Source organism: Marmota flaviventris, chromosome 7, assembly GCF_047511675.1.
Source record: "Marmota flaviventris isolate mMarFla1 chromosome 7, mMarFla1.hap1, whole genome shotgun sequence".
Taxonomy (NCBI): domain Eukaryota; kingdom Metazoa; phylum Chordata; class Mammalia; order Rodentia; family Sciuridae; genus Marmota; species Marmota flaviventris.
Genome location: NC_092504.1, coordinates 107,326,015 through 107,341,130, shown reverse-complemented (window position 1 = coordinate 107,341,130; position 15,116 = coordinate 107,326,015). Strand labels below are relative to the sequence as shown.

Genomic DNA, 15,116 nt, shown 5'->3' with positions numbered 1-15,116 from the left:
ATATTAAAGGATTCATTAAATCATTGAAAAATCATTCTAAAAGCAGTTATAATTATTTTGGTGAAACACTGAGCCCAAGCAGGAACTCCTACTTAGAGTTGGGGAAATGTGAAGTTAAAATGTGTCATTATTGTGGCTATAGAGTAAATTAAGGGAGTTGTAACTGCCATAGCAAATAACTAATGAATTTTGTGGACCAGTTCTACCTAATGTTAAATTTTAAATTATTATGTAGCCAATGGAATATTACTCGGCCTCAAAGAATGAAACTATAGCATTTGCCAGTAAATGGATGGAACTGGAAAATAACACACTAAATGAAATAAGCCAATCCCAAAAACCAAAGGCTGAATGTTCTCTCTGATATGTGAATGCTAGCCCCTAACAAGGAAAGGTAGAGAGGGGAAATAGAGAAATTCATTGTATTAGACAAATGGGAATAAAGAGAAGGAAGGGGAAATAGGATCAGGAAAGACAGTAGAATGAATAAGGCAGAACTTTCCTATGTGCATATATGAATACACAACCAATGTAACTCCATATTATGTTCAACCACAAGAATAGGATCAAAATTATAATAGACTGAGACTTCTACTGGATTGGGTTGCCTGCTGAGGCGAAGACTGGCTTCATTCTGGCTTCTTGATATTTTTTTTATCAGATCTTCATTTTCTTAGGTCTTTACCTAAGTCTTAAAGACTTGTTCTTTTTATCTTTTTTTTTTCCTCTTTTTGAGGAACATGAGCATGGATCCGGCTTTTCCGCAAAGTTTGCCTTGCTTGGAAGCATCTGATTCTAGGGTCTTTTAACCAATACCTGTGATTAATGGTCCCGAAGAAATTTATCCACCTGTTCAAATGTCATCTGCTGAGATGCCCCTCACAGAGACTGCAGTCTCTCCCTCTCCATCCTCCATGGACCTGCTTATTCAGGATAGCCCTGATTCTTCTACCAGTCCCAAAGTGAAACCATCCACTTCTGTACAGGAAAGCACAATAAAGAAGGAAGACAGTAAGATCCAGGTCAAGAAACAGAAGATGCGCACAGTGTTTTCTCAGACTCAGCTGTGTATACTAAATGACAGGTTTCAGAAACAAAAATATCTCAGCCTCCAGCAGATGCAAGAACTTTCTAGCAATCTGAACCTTAGCTACAAACAGGTTAAGACCTGGTTCCAAAACCAAAGAATGAAATGTAAGAGATGGCAGAAAAACAACTGGCCAAAGAATAGCAATAGTGTGACTCAGGGCTCATTACCCACTGAATATTCAGGCCCCTACTCTAATTATAACCAGGGGTACCAGGTTAGTTCACCTGGAAACCTTCCACCATGGAGCAATCAGACCTGGAACAACCCAACTTGGAGCAACCAGACCTGGAACAGCCAGTCTTGGAATAGCCAGTCTTGGAGCAACCACTCCTGGAATACTCAGACCTGGTATACCCAATCCTGGAACAATCAGGCCTGGAACAATTCATTCTACAACTATGGAGAGGAATCTCTGCAGCCCTCTATGCAGTTCCAACAAAATTTTCCTGCCAGTGATTTGGAGACAACCTTGGCATTCACTGGTGAAAGCCATAGGTATTTTAGTACTCCACAATCCATGGATTTATTCCTAAATTACTTTCTTAACAGGCAGTCTGAAAATATGTAAGGATGGGTACATGATTCATTTTTGGTCTGGGCAGTGGCTAAATTCCTTCCTTGAAGGATTTTTTTTTAAAGAGATAGAGAGAATTTTAATATTTATTTATTTATTTTTTTTTTAGTTTTCGGCAGACACAAAAATCTTTGTTTGTATGTGGTGCTGAGGATCGAACTCGGGCCGCACGCATGCCAGGCGAGCGCGCTACTGCTTGAGCCACATCCCCAGCCCCTGAAGGATTTTTTTAATATTTATTTTTTAGTTTTAGGAGATACAATATCTTTATTTTATTTTTATGTGGTGCTGAGGACCAAACCCAGTGCCTCACACTTGCTAGGTGAGCACTCTACCACTTGAGCCACAACCACAGCCCGATTTTCTTTTTCTTTTTTTTAACTTTGGAGCTGTATACTTTTCTGCTTGATATCCTGGTTCTCATTGTGCTACTGTGCCAATTTGAGGATTTTGAGTCTGATTAGAGACTCATCAAAGACAAGTTTTTGTGTGTATATGGTGCTGGGGATCAAACTCAGGGCCTCATGCATGCTAGGAAAACATTCCACCACTGAGCCATATCCCAGCCCTCAAAGAGATTTTTTGGTGTGTGTGTGTGTGTGTGTGTGTGTGTGTGTGTGTGTATATATATATATATATATATATATATATATATATATATATATATTTGTTGATAGATCTTTATTTTATCTATTTATATGCAGCGCTGAGAACTGAACCCAGTGCCTCACATATGCCAGGCAAGGGCGCTAGCGCTGAGCCCCAGCCCCAGCCTAAAGAAGTTTTAATAGCCTTGCTTGCTACAGACAAGATGTCTCTGGCTACAGATAAGAACTATTACTAGTTTGGATATCTTTTTTTTATTTTTTATTTTTAGATGTTGATGGACCTTTATTTTATTCATTCATTTATATGTGGTGCTGAGAATCGAACCCAGTGCCTCACACATGCTAGGCAAGCACTCTTCCACTGAGCCACAACCCCAGCCCCTAGTTTGGATGTCTTTAGGATATAGAATCTTCACCTTAAGAACAGGAAGTAAAAAGTACAAAGAAGTATAAGAAGGATTAGTTCTACTTTCTGCTACTGGAAGATTTTACTTATTAAAAAGTCAGTTGTTGCTGGGCATAGTGGTGCACACTATAATCCCAATGGCTCAGGAGGCGAGCATGAAGACTCTGACTTCAAAGTTAGCCTCAGCAACTTATCAAGTCCCTAAGCAACTCAGACCGTGTCTTTAAATGAAGTATAAAAAGGGCTGGGGATATGGTTTAGTGGTTGAGTTCCCCTGGGTGGTTCAATCCCTGGTACCAAAAAAGGCAGTTGTTGAGGTGAAGAGTGAAGGGTTAAGCTACATAATGTGCTTCATTGATTTCCTCCACCTGTTTGGACTCTTATGTTACTCTAATGCCTAATTTGCTCATTAATATTTGTAGAAAGATACTTAAGATATTTTATTCTTAGTCGCATTCTGATAAATCAGTACCCATTTGGCTAATTTAAGTACAAATGAATAAAAGATCTATTTTACCTTTAAAAAAAAATATAATGGGCTGCAACCCATGTATGTATGTCAGAATACATCCTACTGTCATGTATAACTAAAAGCAACAAATAAGAATAAAATAAATAAAGATTTTTTTAAAGTAAAAAAAAAAAGTATTATGTAGCTTTGAAATGATTCCAAATACAAAATTTGCCATATTTCCTATTTCTCTATTTCCCCTCCCTACCATTCCTTGTTAGGGACTAGCATTCACATATCAGAGAGAACATTCGGCCTTTGGTTTTTTGGGATTGGCTTATTTCACTTAGTATGTTATTCTCCAGTTCCACCCATTTACTGGCAAATGCCATATTTTTTCTGTGATAACAACTTGAAGGGTAAGCCCCTTGCTATGAGAATGTTATATCATGCTTTATCAGAACCCATATGTGAGTTTCTGACTTCAACCATTAGACTCCAAAATATGTATTAAACTCAAGAGTTTGGCAGATACTTTGAGAGCTTAGGTTGTGGCAAACCATACTGTGTTGGCCACTTCTCCAAAGATCGAGAGCTTCTGCCAGGCAGGGCTGTCCAGGTAGCCTTTGAGCCAAGTCCCAAAGCCTGGCCAGGCAGCACCAGCACTGCCCACATGTCTAGTCTCTGCTGAGAACTACTCTTACGCAGGAATACTTGAAACAATCAAACTTTTACTTTCCATCCTAATTGTGCCACTGTAGACTTTAATAATTAGACTCCAATGAAATTGGAACTTACACACTATGTGATTTATGTATCTTCCCTATTGAATATATTCTCTGTGAAATTTATTTCCATTATTATTCTCCTCAAACATAAAAAAAAATCTTTGTGTGGCAATAAAATGTGTGTTTCATAAAATCATACTTTGATCATCTCCTTATTTTAACTGTACAAAACAAAGTATAGCCAGGCATGGTGGCACACATCTGTAATCTCAGCAACTCAGGAGGATTGCTAGTTCCTAGGCAGCCTCAGCAACTAATAGAGGCCTAAGCAACTTAGAGCCTGTATCAAAATAAAAAATAAAGGGCTGGGGATGTGACTCAGTGGTTAAGCAACTCTGGGTTCAATCTCTGGTACTTTAAAAAAAAAAAAAAGTAAGTGTAAGTTGTTCTACAAATTCCTGCTGCTGTCCTAACCATTCCAGAAGCCTTGTGTTAGTGGTACTAGTGGTAGCTGGGGAAATGGAAGACTATGGGGCCAAGTCCATACTGGATTTTGATGTGAAAAAAGGACAGAGGTCACCTGAAGACATACAGAACAGAGAGAACTTGCCAGGGTTACCAGATATAACAGGTCCAGTAAAACTATAAGCCCTCAAAGAAATCCTGAGTTACTTTAGATTTGTCTGTTTTCAACGTTAATAAGTGGAATAATTCTATTTGAATTAGATTTATTCTATTTGAATTTTAAAGGAAAAGGTAATCAGGCTGGGGATGTGGCTCAGTGGTAGGGTGCTTGCCTAATGTGTGAAGCCCTGGGTTCAATCCCCAGTACAGAAAGAAAAAAATAATAAAGGTAATCTCTAAATTTAAGGGTTCCCCAGTACCTGATCTTTTACCACCATTACTTTTTTGTTTGTTTGTTTTATTTAATGCAAATGGGTGAATTGTTCTAAACAGTTAAGGGAAAAAACAGTATTAATTCGATACATAATCCTTCAGAAAGCCAGGGAAGAAGGAACACTTCCCATTTAGTTTTGTTTTGTTTTTTTACCTCAGCAATACCCCAGTATCAAAAAGAGGCAAGCCAGGTGTGGTGGTATAAGTCTATAATCCCAGCTACACAGAGGTTGAGACAGGAACATTTCAAGTTGCTTGGGCAACTTGGTGAGACTCAATTTCAAAATAAAATAAAAAGGGCTGGGGATGCAGTACCTGCCTAGCATGTCTGAGGCCCTGGGTACAATCCCCAGTGCTGTGGGGAAAAAAAAAAAAAAAAAAAAGAACAAAATAACAGAGATACAAAAATCCAAATTTTAAAACACTGAACACAAAGCAACAAAACAAAATGGGTAGTGCCTATGAGCAAGTGGGAGTTTAGCCTAGAAATGCATTAAAAAGTCGATTATATTTTACCATATTAACAGGAAAAAATACAATTAGTACAGACAGAAAAATAACTTGACAAAATCCAACACCTACCCATGCATGATAAATATTCTCAGCACACAAGGACTAGAAGGGAACTTTGCCAACCTGATAAAGCCTGCGTAGTTAAGCTCATACTTATTGGCAAAAGACTTAATGCTTTCCTACTAACACCATCTCTCGGAATCTATACAAGAGGGCAAAGAAAATAAAAGGCATAGAGATTGGATAGGAAGGAATAAAATTGTCTTATTTGCAGAATCTACAAAAACTAGAACTATTAAGTAAATATAGAAAGGTCTCAGGATTCAAGGTCACTGTATAAAAGATAAATTGTATTTCTATATAGTCACAAGAGTCATAAATTGAAATTTGAAAAAAAGTGTCATTTACAATATCAAAAAAACAAGAAATATCTAAGGATAATTTTAATAAATATGTATGACTATACACATAACATTATAAAATATAATTGAAAGAAAGCTTTGAATTAATGTAGAGGGAGAGATCATGTTCACTGAAAAAAACACCAATTCTTCCAAAATTCATATATAAATATGTGTGTATATATGTGTGTATATATATATATATGTATACTCTCTCACACACACACACACACACATATATATATATAATATATATACACTTTTTTTTTTTTTTTTTGAGATGATCTCACTATGTTTCCAGGCTGGCCTTTAACTCCTAGGCTTAAGCTTTCCTCTAGCCTCAAACTTCAGAGCAGCTGGGGCTTCTAGCTAATGCACTCTGCTAAACTGATAATTCAATGCAATCTCAAGCAAAATCACAACAGTCTGTTTCGTAGAAATTGATCAATTTGATCATCAGTTGATCCTAAAGTATATATAAAAATGCAAAGGATCTAGAATAAGCAAATTATACTGAAAAAGGACAATGCTGATATGCTCATATGAACTGATTTTTAAAAATATTTTATTAGTTATTGATGGAATTTTATTTATTTATTTATTAATTTGTATGTAGTGCTGAGAATCAAACCCAATGCCTCACACATGTAAGGCAAGTGCTCTACCACTAAGCTACAATCCCAGCCCTTATCATATGAACTGAATTTGAGACTCAGGATTTATAGTAAACAAGACAGTGTGTGGGTAGAGTAAAACAGATATATAGGTCAGTAGATCATATGGAACAATTAAAAATCCAGAAACAAATCACGCAAATTAATGGAGATAGACAAAGCTGGAACAAGTAGAAGTCCACATGGAAAAAAATAAACACTACCTTTACTCTCTCCCCACACTATAAAGAAAAATGTGTTTGAAATACAATAAAGACCTAAATCTGTAAAACTTCTTGAACACAAGTGAGAATATCTTGCAATCTTGTGTTCAGCAAAGTTTTCAGGTGAAAAAACAACACAAAAGGAAAAAATGAAAGAACTGCATAAAATATAGCTCTTCAAAAGACAATTTTAATAAAATGAAAAAGTAAGCCACAGACTGGTAGAAAACATTACAAAATATATATTTAAGGGGCTGGGCTGTAGCTCAGTGGTAAACTGCTTGCCTTGCATGTGTGAGGCACTGGGTTCGATCCTTAGCACCACATAAAAATAAAGGTACTGTGTGTTCATCTGCAAATAAATAAATATTTAAAAATATATAAATATTTAATAAAGGATATGGTATAAAACATCTGAAGAACTCTAATATTATATAGAAAGAACCCTCAGATACGTGAAGCCATTGATTTACTAAATGGGCAAAAGATTTCAATAAACCTTACTTCACCAAAGAGAGAGCATAGATAGCAAAATAAGTACACTCAAAAGACACTCAGTATCATTAATCATTAGGGAAATTAAAATTAAAACCAAAACAAGATTACACTACAACTCTTAGCAAAAGTTACACTACAACTGTTAAATGTGGAATGACATAAAATGCTGGAGAGAATGTAAAATGGTACAAGCACTTCAGAGTACAAGCACTTAGCAGTTTCTTTTGAAAATATCCAACCATTTATCAAAAAATACAGCAATTCCACTTATAGGTATTTAACCAGAGGAAATGAAAACATTTGTTTCCTCAAAGACTTGTGCACAAATATTCATAGTAGCTCTATTCACTGTAGCCCCAAACTGGAAAGGACTAACACGACCATCAATTAGTGAATGGATAAATAAATTGTGATATATCCATATCACAGAATGCCACAAAGCAGTAACAAGGGAGGATACTTGGGCAACACAAAAGGATGAATCTCAAAACATTATGCTAAGTAAAAAGATCAGACACAAAAGACTACTTTGGTATGATTCCATTGTATAAAATTCTAGAAAAGGCCAAACTATACTGACAATAGGACAGATCACTGTTTACAAGGCACGAAGATGCGAAGGTGGGTGGGGTGAGAAGGGGGTGGACTGAATGCCCAGCTTTCTTCTTCAGTTTCATTTCCGTTCTATGGTTTGAACCTGGAACAGACGCTAAATAAACTTTAGCTTCGGTTTTCACCCTACAGCCTTCTCTAGAATTGGCAAGCGTCAGGGTGCCTCCTGGCGGAATTGCAGTTTCCTCGAAAGCCATCCAGTCCAGGAATTCAGGTGGCCGTGGTCCAGCCCGGAGACGACCTCCTCGGCCCAATTTACCACCCACCAGAGACTTCTTTCTCGAACCGCCTCCCAAGCCTTTCGAAACGCTCGAGTTTCCCTTTTAATTTCCTTTTCGCCTTACAAATAAAAAAACAAAACAAAACAGTTTCGTTTTCTCCGTTGACTGCTGGCCCCGCCCCCAAACAGCACGTGGGGAGCCCGGCGTCCGGGCAGGGGCGGGGCCGAATCTGGGACGCCGCTGCGCTAACTCCAGCTCCACAGGCGACCCGGGGCTGGAGACTGGCGCTCCTCGGCGTTCTCCTGTTGCCTCGCGGCCGCGGAGCCAAAAAGAAAAAAAAAAAAAAAAAGTAGTGATGGAGCCGAGGCTGCGGAGGAGGTCGCGGGGCCGCGCGCGCTCGAATCCCGGCCGGGCTGCCGCGTCCCGCTCCGAGGAGCCGCACTGCGCGGGACTGTGGCTCTTCCCCAGCGCCTCGGGTCTCCGCAGCGCGCTACTCCGGAGGTCCGAGACTACGCGCCAGATATGCTGCACGTCGAGGCGCCTAGCGGTGCTGGAGCGCGGCGGGGCTGGCGTCGAGATCCACCAGCTGCCGCCGAGGAGCGACGGGGCGAGGAAGCCCAGTAAGTGGGGCGTGCGGGAGGTATCCGCTCGGTCTCGAGTTGGGAGGGAGGCGTGGCTGGCACTGTCGCTTTCCCTGAGAGGGGCTGGAGTGCGACGTGCTGTCCTTGGCCTGGTACGGGTGGGAGCGGGTCGGAGCGGGTCGGAAGGGCATTTGGCTTGCGGCTGCGTCTGGGGCGGCGGACGCGCGCCCGGCTCAGGTGGTCTCGCGGTGCCGCGCACCTGAACTTTCCTTTACCCCGGTCCCCACTGGTCGCGGAGTTCGCAGGATGTTGGTCAGAATTGGACCGTCCTTTGCAAATGGACCCGCGTGGGAGTGTACGGAGAGCATCTTCATCTTCTTAAGCCATGGTCCTTTTATAAGTGGTTGCTGTTCAAAGTTGTTTCCACCTCCCCCCGCAACACACACCACCACCTACTCTCCCCGATTTTGTGAGCCTTTTAGAGGCTTCAGTATCTTTATCCGCGACAGTATAACATTGGCCTTCAGTTGCACTTCGATCAGATCCTAATCCCCGTACAAGTTAGGTATAGTGGTTCTGATTTATCTTATTGATCTTCAGAAAATTCTGGTCTGAAGTAAATAGTGTCTTACTGTTGTGTTGTTTTGATTTTTTTTTTAAATATTTTTTAGTTTTCGGCGGACACAACTTGTTTTGAATTTAACTGGCGTGAAATCGAGCATTTTTTCAGTTTTCCATTGGCCATTTGCATTCCTTTTTCGGCCAACTGCCTGTTCAAATCCTTACCTGGCTTTTAAAACATTGAGTTATGGATCTTTTTTTTTTTTTTCTTATTTATTTGTAAGAGCAATTTGGATATTGAATAATAGCTCTTTGCCTCTCGTATATGTTGTGATATTTTTCTGCCTTGCCTTTTGTTGACCTTATTTCTTCCTGTGCACAATTTAAACTTTTAAAATCATCTATCCGACTTTTTCTTTTATGGAGGTGTGTGGATTTTTAAGTTAGAAATTTATGAACCCTCTGAGATATAAGGTAGTGATTTTAAAGCGGTATTTTTTTGTGGCGGGGTGAGGGCCGGGGTTGCTCTACAACTGAGCTACACCCCCAGACCTTTTTTTTTTAATATTTATTTTTTAAGATGTAGTTGAACACGATGCCTTTATTTTCTTTTTATGTGATGCTGAGGATGGAACCCAGGCCTCGCACGCGCTAGGCAAGCGCTCTACCGCTGAGCCACAACCCCAGCCCCCACCCCCAGTCTTTTTTGTTTTCGAGTTAGGATTTCCCTAAATTGCTCAGGCGGCCCTCGAATTTGCTATCCTCCTGCCTCAGTTTCCCAAGGAGCTGGTATATAGACTTGCGCCACCGCGCCCAGCTTAAAGTTTTATTTTTAAAGTTAAAATTTGTTATGTTTGGAATTGATTATGATGGGTCTGAATTTATTCGTTTTTTTTCCCCCAGAGAACTGAATATGATTATCCAGTACCATTTCTTGAATATCCCTCTTTTTTTAAACTGATTTGAAATGCTTAGTCTATAAAAATGCATTAAAAGATAAGTAAAAGAAGGGGGGGAATTAATCTGTTGCGCCATTTTTGTTCCTCTAGTACTTGTAAAATGGTTTGTGCTTTTGAGATTTTCACATTAGAATTAAAGAGTGAAACAAAGTCCCCAAACTATCCTCTTAATTTTTGTGAACAAACTAAGTGAGATGAAATAGTAATTGTTGAGCAATTTAAATTCTTTCTAACTTTTGGAAAGGACTAATTATGCCCTAGTGCCAATAAAAATTTTTTTCCATGGTTTCCCCCTTTAAAAATATTCCCCCCCAAACACAATTCTTGCTTTTAAATATAGGCATTAGCTTTTGAGGGGAGCTTTCTGTGGGTGTTTATTATTGGTTTTGGATAGCATGTCTCAGAATACACAATATATTCTTGAAATGAGTTATGTTACTCTAAAATTATGTTTTCTTACCTAGTTTTTCATTTGTCACTTTAAATCTAATTTGTCTCAGTTTATTAAAAAAGGATTTAAACTGGGCAAGTAGGTGAATGCCTGTAATCCCAGCAGCTCTGGAGGTTGAGGCAGGAGGATCAGGAGTTCAAAGCCAGCCTCAGCAATTTAAAGAGGCCCTAAGCAACTTAATGAGACCCTGTCCCAATATAAAATGAGCTGGGGAGGTGGCTCAGGGGTTAAGCACCCCTGCTACCCAAAAAATGTTTTTAAGGATTTAAAAGCAAGATATTTAATTGACTATGGTAAGGTTCTATTTTATGTAAAACAAAGAATAAATCAGTGCTTTCCCAAATCTAAAAATGTGCATTGGCAAGAAAATTGTTATTTCTTATTTGCTTCGTATACTTGAGTTTTCTTAAAGAGAAAATCATGTTAAGTTGAAGATTGTCTAGTTTAACTTTTTTCCAGGCATTTTAAGTGTATTATAATGAAATCAATAATAGTAGTAGATAATAACTGATAACAGTTTCTTGTTGGATTTGCTCTTCAGAGTGTATTAAGTTAGGGAAAAAAATGAAGATACATTCCATGGACCAAGGAGAAGAGCATATGCTGATTCTGTCCTCAGATGGAAAGCTGTTTGAATATAATTATAACATAGAACACCCAAAGTAGGTAACTTTTTTTTTCTTTTGTTAAATGGTTTTACTTTCACCTGAAAGGCAACAGTAATTTTGTAGTAAAATTTTACACTATATGATTCTTGTCCTCTGCTCTATATAGTAGCATCTTAAGGAAGATTTTCAATTCTACCAATATTGCACAGGTCATTAAAATAAGGTGGAAATTACAAACTTATGTATATTAATGTTCATTAATAATATTATTTTATTACACACTGTATAATTATATTATGCATTATATACTGAAGTTTTTATAGGTGTTCCCAGTCTGGAATAATGGGACAAAATAATGTGTTAAATAGTGATGAATTCTAAACTGACCAGTGAATTCCATCTATACCATACAAACCAGTATTCTGCTGTAGCTATCATGTTGTTTTGGCATTTGAAATGTTTGATTAGTTTCTCTAGCCCCAAATTGAACTTTGACATTCATCACATTGTTTGATACTCATGATAATCCTATATGGTATTTCCAGAAATAAGTTTTTAAACCCAGGAAAAAAATGCATTATCATGAAGTGATTTATGAGACTTTTTTCCTAGTAGATCGCATGAATTAGAACTTATTTTCAACTTGCATTTATTTCTGCATGTTAAAATTGTTTACATAAGTAGGGTATTTTAGACTCATTATATTATAAATATATCATGCTTTATATTTTCTTCAAAGTATTTTTACAGTTCAGTGTACTGAATGTGAAGTGGTAAATTTAAAGTTGTTTTTCTTGACTTCATTCCTAATTACATTATTAGTTGTAACAATCATTATGACTTTCATAAACTGTCTTTTCTTTGATCAGGTTTCAAAGCATTTTGCAAGAAAAATATATAATTCAGATCACATGTGGAGATTATCATTCTCTTGCATTATCAAAAGGTAATTTTTGGAATATTGTTTTCCATAAGTAGTAAATACATGTATCTGTAGAACCAGTCAAATAGATATACCTCATTTTGTGACAAGACAGAAATGTAGTTTTGAATTTGATATGATTCAGAGTTGTGTGTGTTTATTTTTGTTTTGCTTTGTTTTTTTGTGCTGGGGATTGAACCTAGGGGTGCTTAATCACTGAGCTGTGTTTCCAGCCCTCTTTAATTTTTTTATTTTGAGCCAGGACCTTGTTATGTTGCTCAGAGCCTCACTGAGTTGCTGAGGCTGACCTCAAACTCAAATCATCTTGTCTCAGCCTCCTGAACTACTGGGATTACAAGCATGTGCCATTGCACCCAGCCAGAGTATATATATATATATATTTTTTTTTTTTGGTACTGGGGATTTAACTTGGGGCACTTAATTCCTGAGCCACATCCCCAGCCCTTTTCATATTTTTATTTTGAGACAGGATCTCACTAAGTTCATTAGGTCCTTACTCAGTTACTGAGCCTGGCTTTGAACTCCTGATCCTCCTGCCTTAGCTTCCTGTGCTGCTGGGATTATAGGTGTGTGCCACCATGCCTAGCTAACGTAGTGCTCTTAAAGGGTGCAAAATGAGAGAGAATTCTTGGGTCTCTAAAATCTTCAGATTTCTAGAATCAACTGTTTCTACATTTTATTCCAGGCTTTTATTTTGCAAATATGAAATAGTGAAAGAATTTCTGAATAATCAAAAACATTCCTTCTGGAATCTGGTCCTGGCCCTGGCCACCCTTTTCCAGAACTTTTTTCCTTTTCCTAACACTCTACTACCTTTCATTGTTGTAGTTGAGAATCTTCTAGTTCTATTGGGGGCCCGAGTTGCAGGCCTGTGTTACATATATCATCTTTTGAATTTCAGGATTTTCCCATACTTTCAGTGTTCCCTGTCAAACACTGATAGTATAAAATGGAAGCAGCAAACTTGACTATGAAAGGAATGGCTATAGGAGGGTGATAGAAGGAATTCAGGATCGAGGAAATTAAAAAAAAAAAAAATATATGACAGCTGGGTATAGTGGCATATACCTGTCTGTATTCCCAGCTACTTAGGAGGCTGAGACAAGAGGATCACAAGTTCAAAACCAATCTGGACAACTTTGCAAAACTCTCTCTCAAAATAAAAAATAAAAAGCTAGGAATATAGCTAAGAGGTAGAGCATTTGCCTAGCATGCATGAGGCCCTGAGTTTAATCCCCAGTACCACCCAAAAAGTGGGGGTAGGATAAATACATACATGTGTGTGTGTGTGTGTGTGTGTGTGTGTGTGTGTATCAGCATACACATAAATATATGCTGAAGGCTCTGTTGTGGTTTGAGAATATGAACTTGTACTAGAAAAAATTGGCCATTTTGATCTCATCCATTAATGTCCAAACATTTCATATAGAGTATCTATTATGTTTGGACTGTGAAAATTACATACCTGTCTTGAAGAAGTCTGGAATCTAGTGACTTCAGAGGCTAAGGCAGGAGGCTCTCAACTTTGAGGACAACCTGGGCAACATAGTAAGATTCTGTCTCAAAGAAAAGAGAAAAAAATAAAAGTTACTGGTAAATCACAATACAGAAAAAAATAAAAGAAAAGTAAAGAAGGGAACTGGTCATGCTCATCATTATATTCCTGATGGCTAATAGGCACTTGAAAATTCTACTTGAAAAAGAGATTCTACCCCCTTGAATGGTATTCTACAAGCAGGTGATCATTAAACACTGGTTCTCTGATATGCTTTTTCAGATGCCATTGAATACTGACAGTTTCATTAGATAACCTAAAAAATTTCTTGAAAAATATGCTTCATATATTCAACTAGTTAAAGAAGAAGCTGTCTCTTTCAAAATACTGTACTGTGGCTTTTTGTTTTGTTTTGTTTTTTTTGAGTTGGCATCTCGCTTCATTCATTGCCCAGGCTGGTATGTTAAACTCCTGTGCTCAAGTGATCCTCCTCTCAGCCTCCTAAGTAGTTGCAAGTGTGTACCATCATACCTGGTTTCAAGTGAATTTCTAAGTTGTTTATTTGGGATGTTTAGGCCCCTGAAAGGGAGAAAAGTAGAAGAAATACTAGTTCTAGGTTTTTTTTCCTCAGACTAGAATACTTCTGTTTTTCATGGGCCCGACATGTGGCTTTCTTAAAGTATTCCTTGAATCTGATCAAATATTTATATTCAGATAGCTTCATTGTATCCCTTGAGATGAGGGATAAGGAAGTTACTTAACTGTCACTGCTAAAAAGAAGATTCTTCTGTGTTTTTCAGAGTTAGGCACAGGTCCTGAGAGGTTTGTAAATATGAATGTAAGACATGTGTAGTATACATAGTGCAGTTAATATGACTGAATTTTCTTTGTTTTTGTCAAGGTGGTGAGCTTTTTGCCTGGGGACAGAACCTGCATGGCCAGCTTGGAGTTGAAAGGATCTTTCCCTCAACCCCCATACCACAGATGGTGGAGAACCTCGCAGGAGTCCCTTTGGTTCAGATTTCTGCTGGAGAAGCTCACAGCATGGCCTTATCCATGTCTGGAAATGTTTATTCATGGGGAAAAAATAATTTTGGACAACTTGGCTTGGGCCACACCAAGAGTAAGGAACATTTTCAAATTCATATTATTAACAAATATATTTGTTAAATGGGAGATAACTGAACACAGACCTTCCTGTCACAGATGGTTTAGATCCTTGTGTTCATTTGTACTGGTCTTCATGATTTATCTGGCTTTAAGGCGGAATCTGTCCAAGAGACCATGTGGAAGTTGTTGATATAATCAAGGCCTGTGTAGGACAGCAAGGGCATTGGATTAGGAATCAAAACACTGAGATTCTTCCCATTCTGCAGTTTACTTACTACAGGGCCTTGTCATGCCCTCACTTTCCTCTGAGCCTATTTCCTTTTTCTGGAAAGTGAGAAGTTTTGATAAAATGACTTTTAAGATGTCTTTGAACATAAAAACGCTGAAATTCTGTGTGGAAACTCACACATCCTGATCCTATTTTAAATGGCATTATTTATGTCTATATACACATTCACACAACCAAAAAAATCATGTAATTGCCATTATTGAACTACCTCTACAAAGCATGGCAAAATTTCTCATGGTCCCA

At 38.1% G+C, this 15,116-nt stretch overlaps 1 protein-coding gene and 1 pseudogene across 2 annotated transcripts in view; both read left to right on the top strand.

Moving 5' to 3' along the window:
- Positions 1–673: 673 nt before the first annotated feature.
- Positions 674–2,274, top strand: LOC114085432 (homeobox protein NANOG pseudogene; annotated as a pseudogene).
- Positions 2,275–8,132: 5,858 nt separating this feature from the next.
- Herc5 (HECT and RLD domain containing E3 ubiquitin protein ligase 5) overlaps positions 8,133–15,116 on the top strand; it is a 64,314-nt gene continuing 57,330 nt past the window's right edge. Inside the window, exons 1-4 of one of the 2 annotated variants that reach the window (XR_003581470.2) lie at positions 8,133–8,496; positions 10,970–11,090; positions 11,906–11,982; positions 14,376–14,597. Coding sequence is in view for 1 of the 2 variants with exons in the window: in XM_027926562.2 (XP_027782363.1) it covers positions 8,232–8,496; positions 10,970–11,090; positions 11,906–11,982; positions 14,376–14,597 (685 nt within the window). In the remaining variant the exon portion in view is untranslated. The remainder of the gene's footprint in view (positions 8,497–10,969; positions 11,091–11,905; positions 11,983–14,375; positions 14,598–15,116) is intronic. The other variant, XM_027926562.2, reaches the window with a different exon arrangement.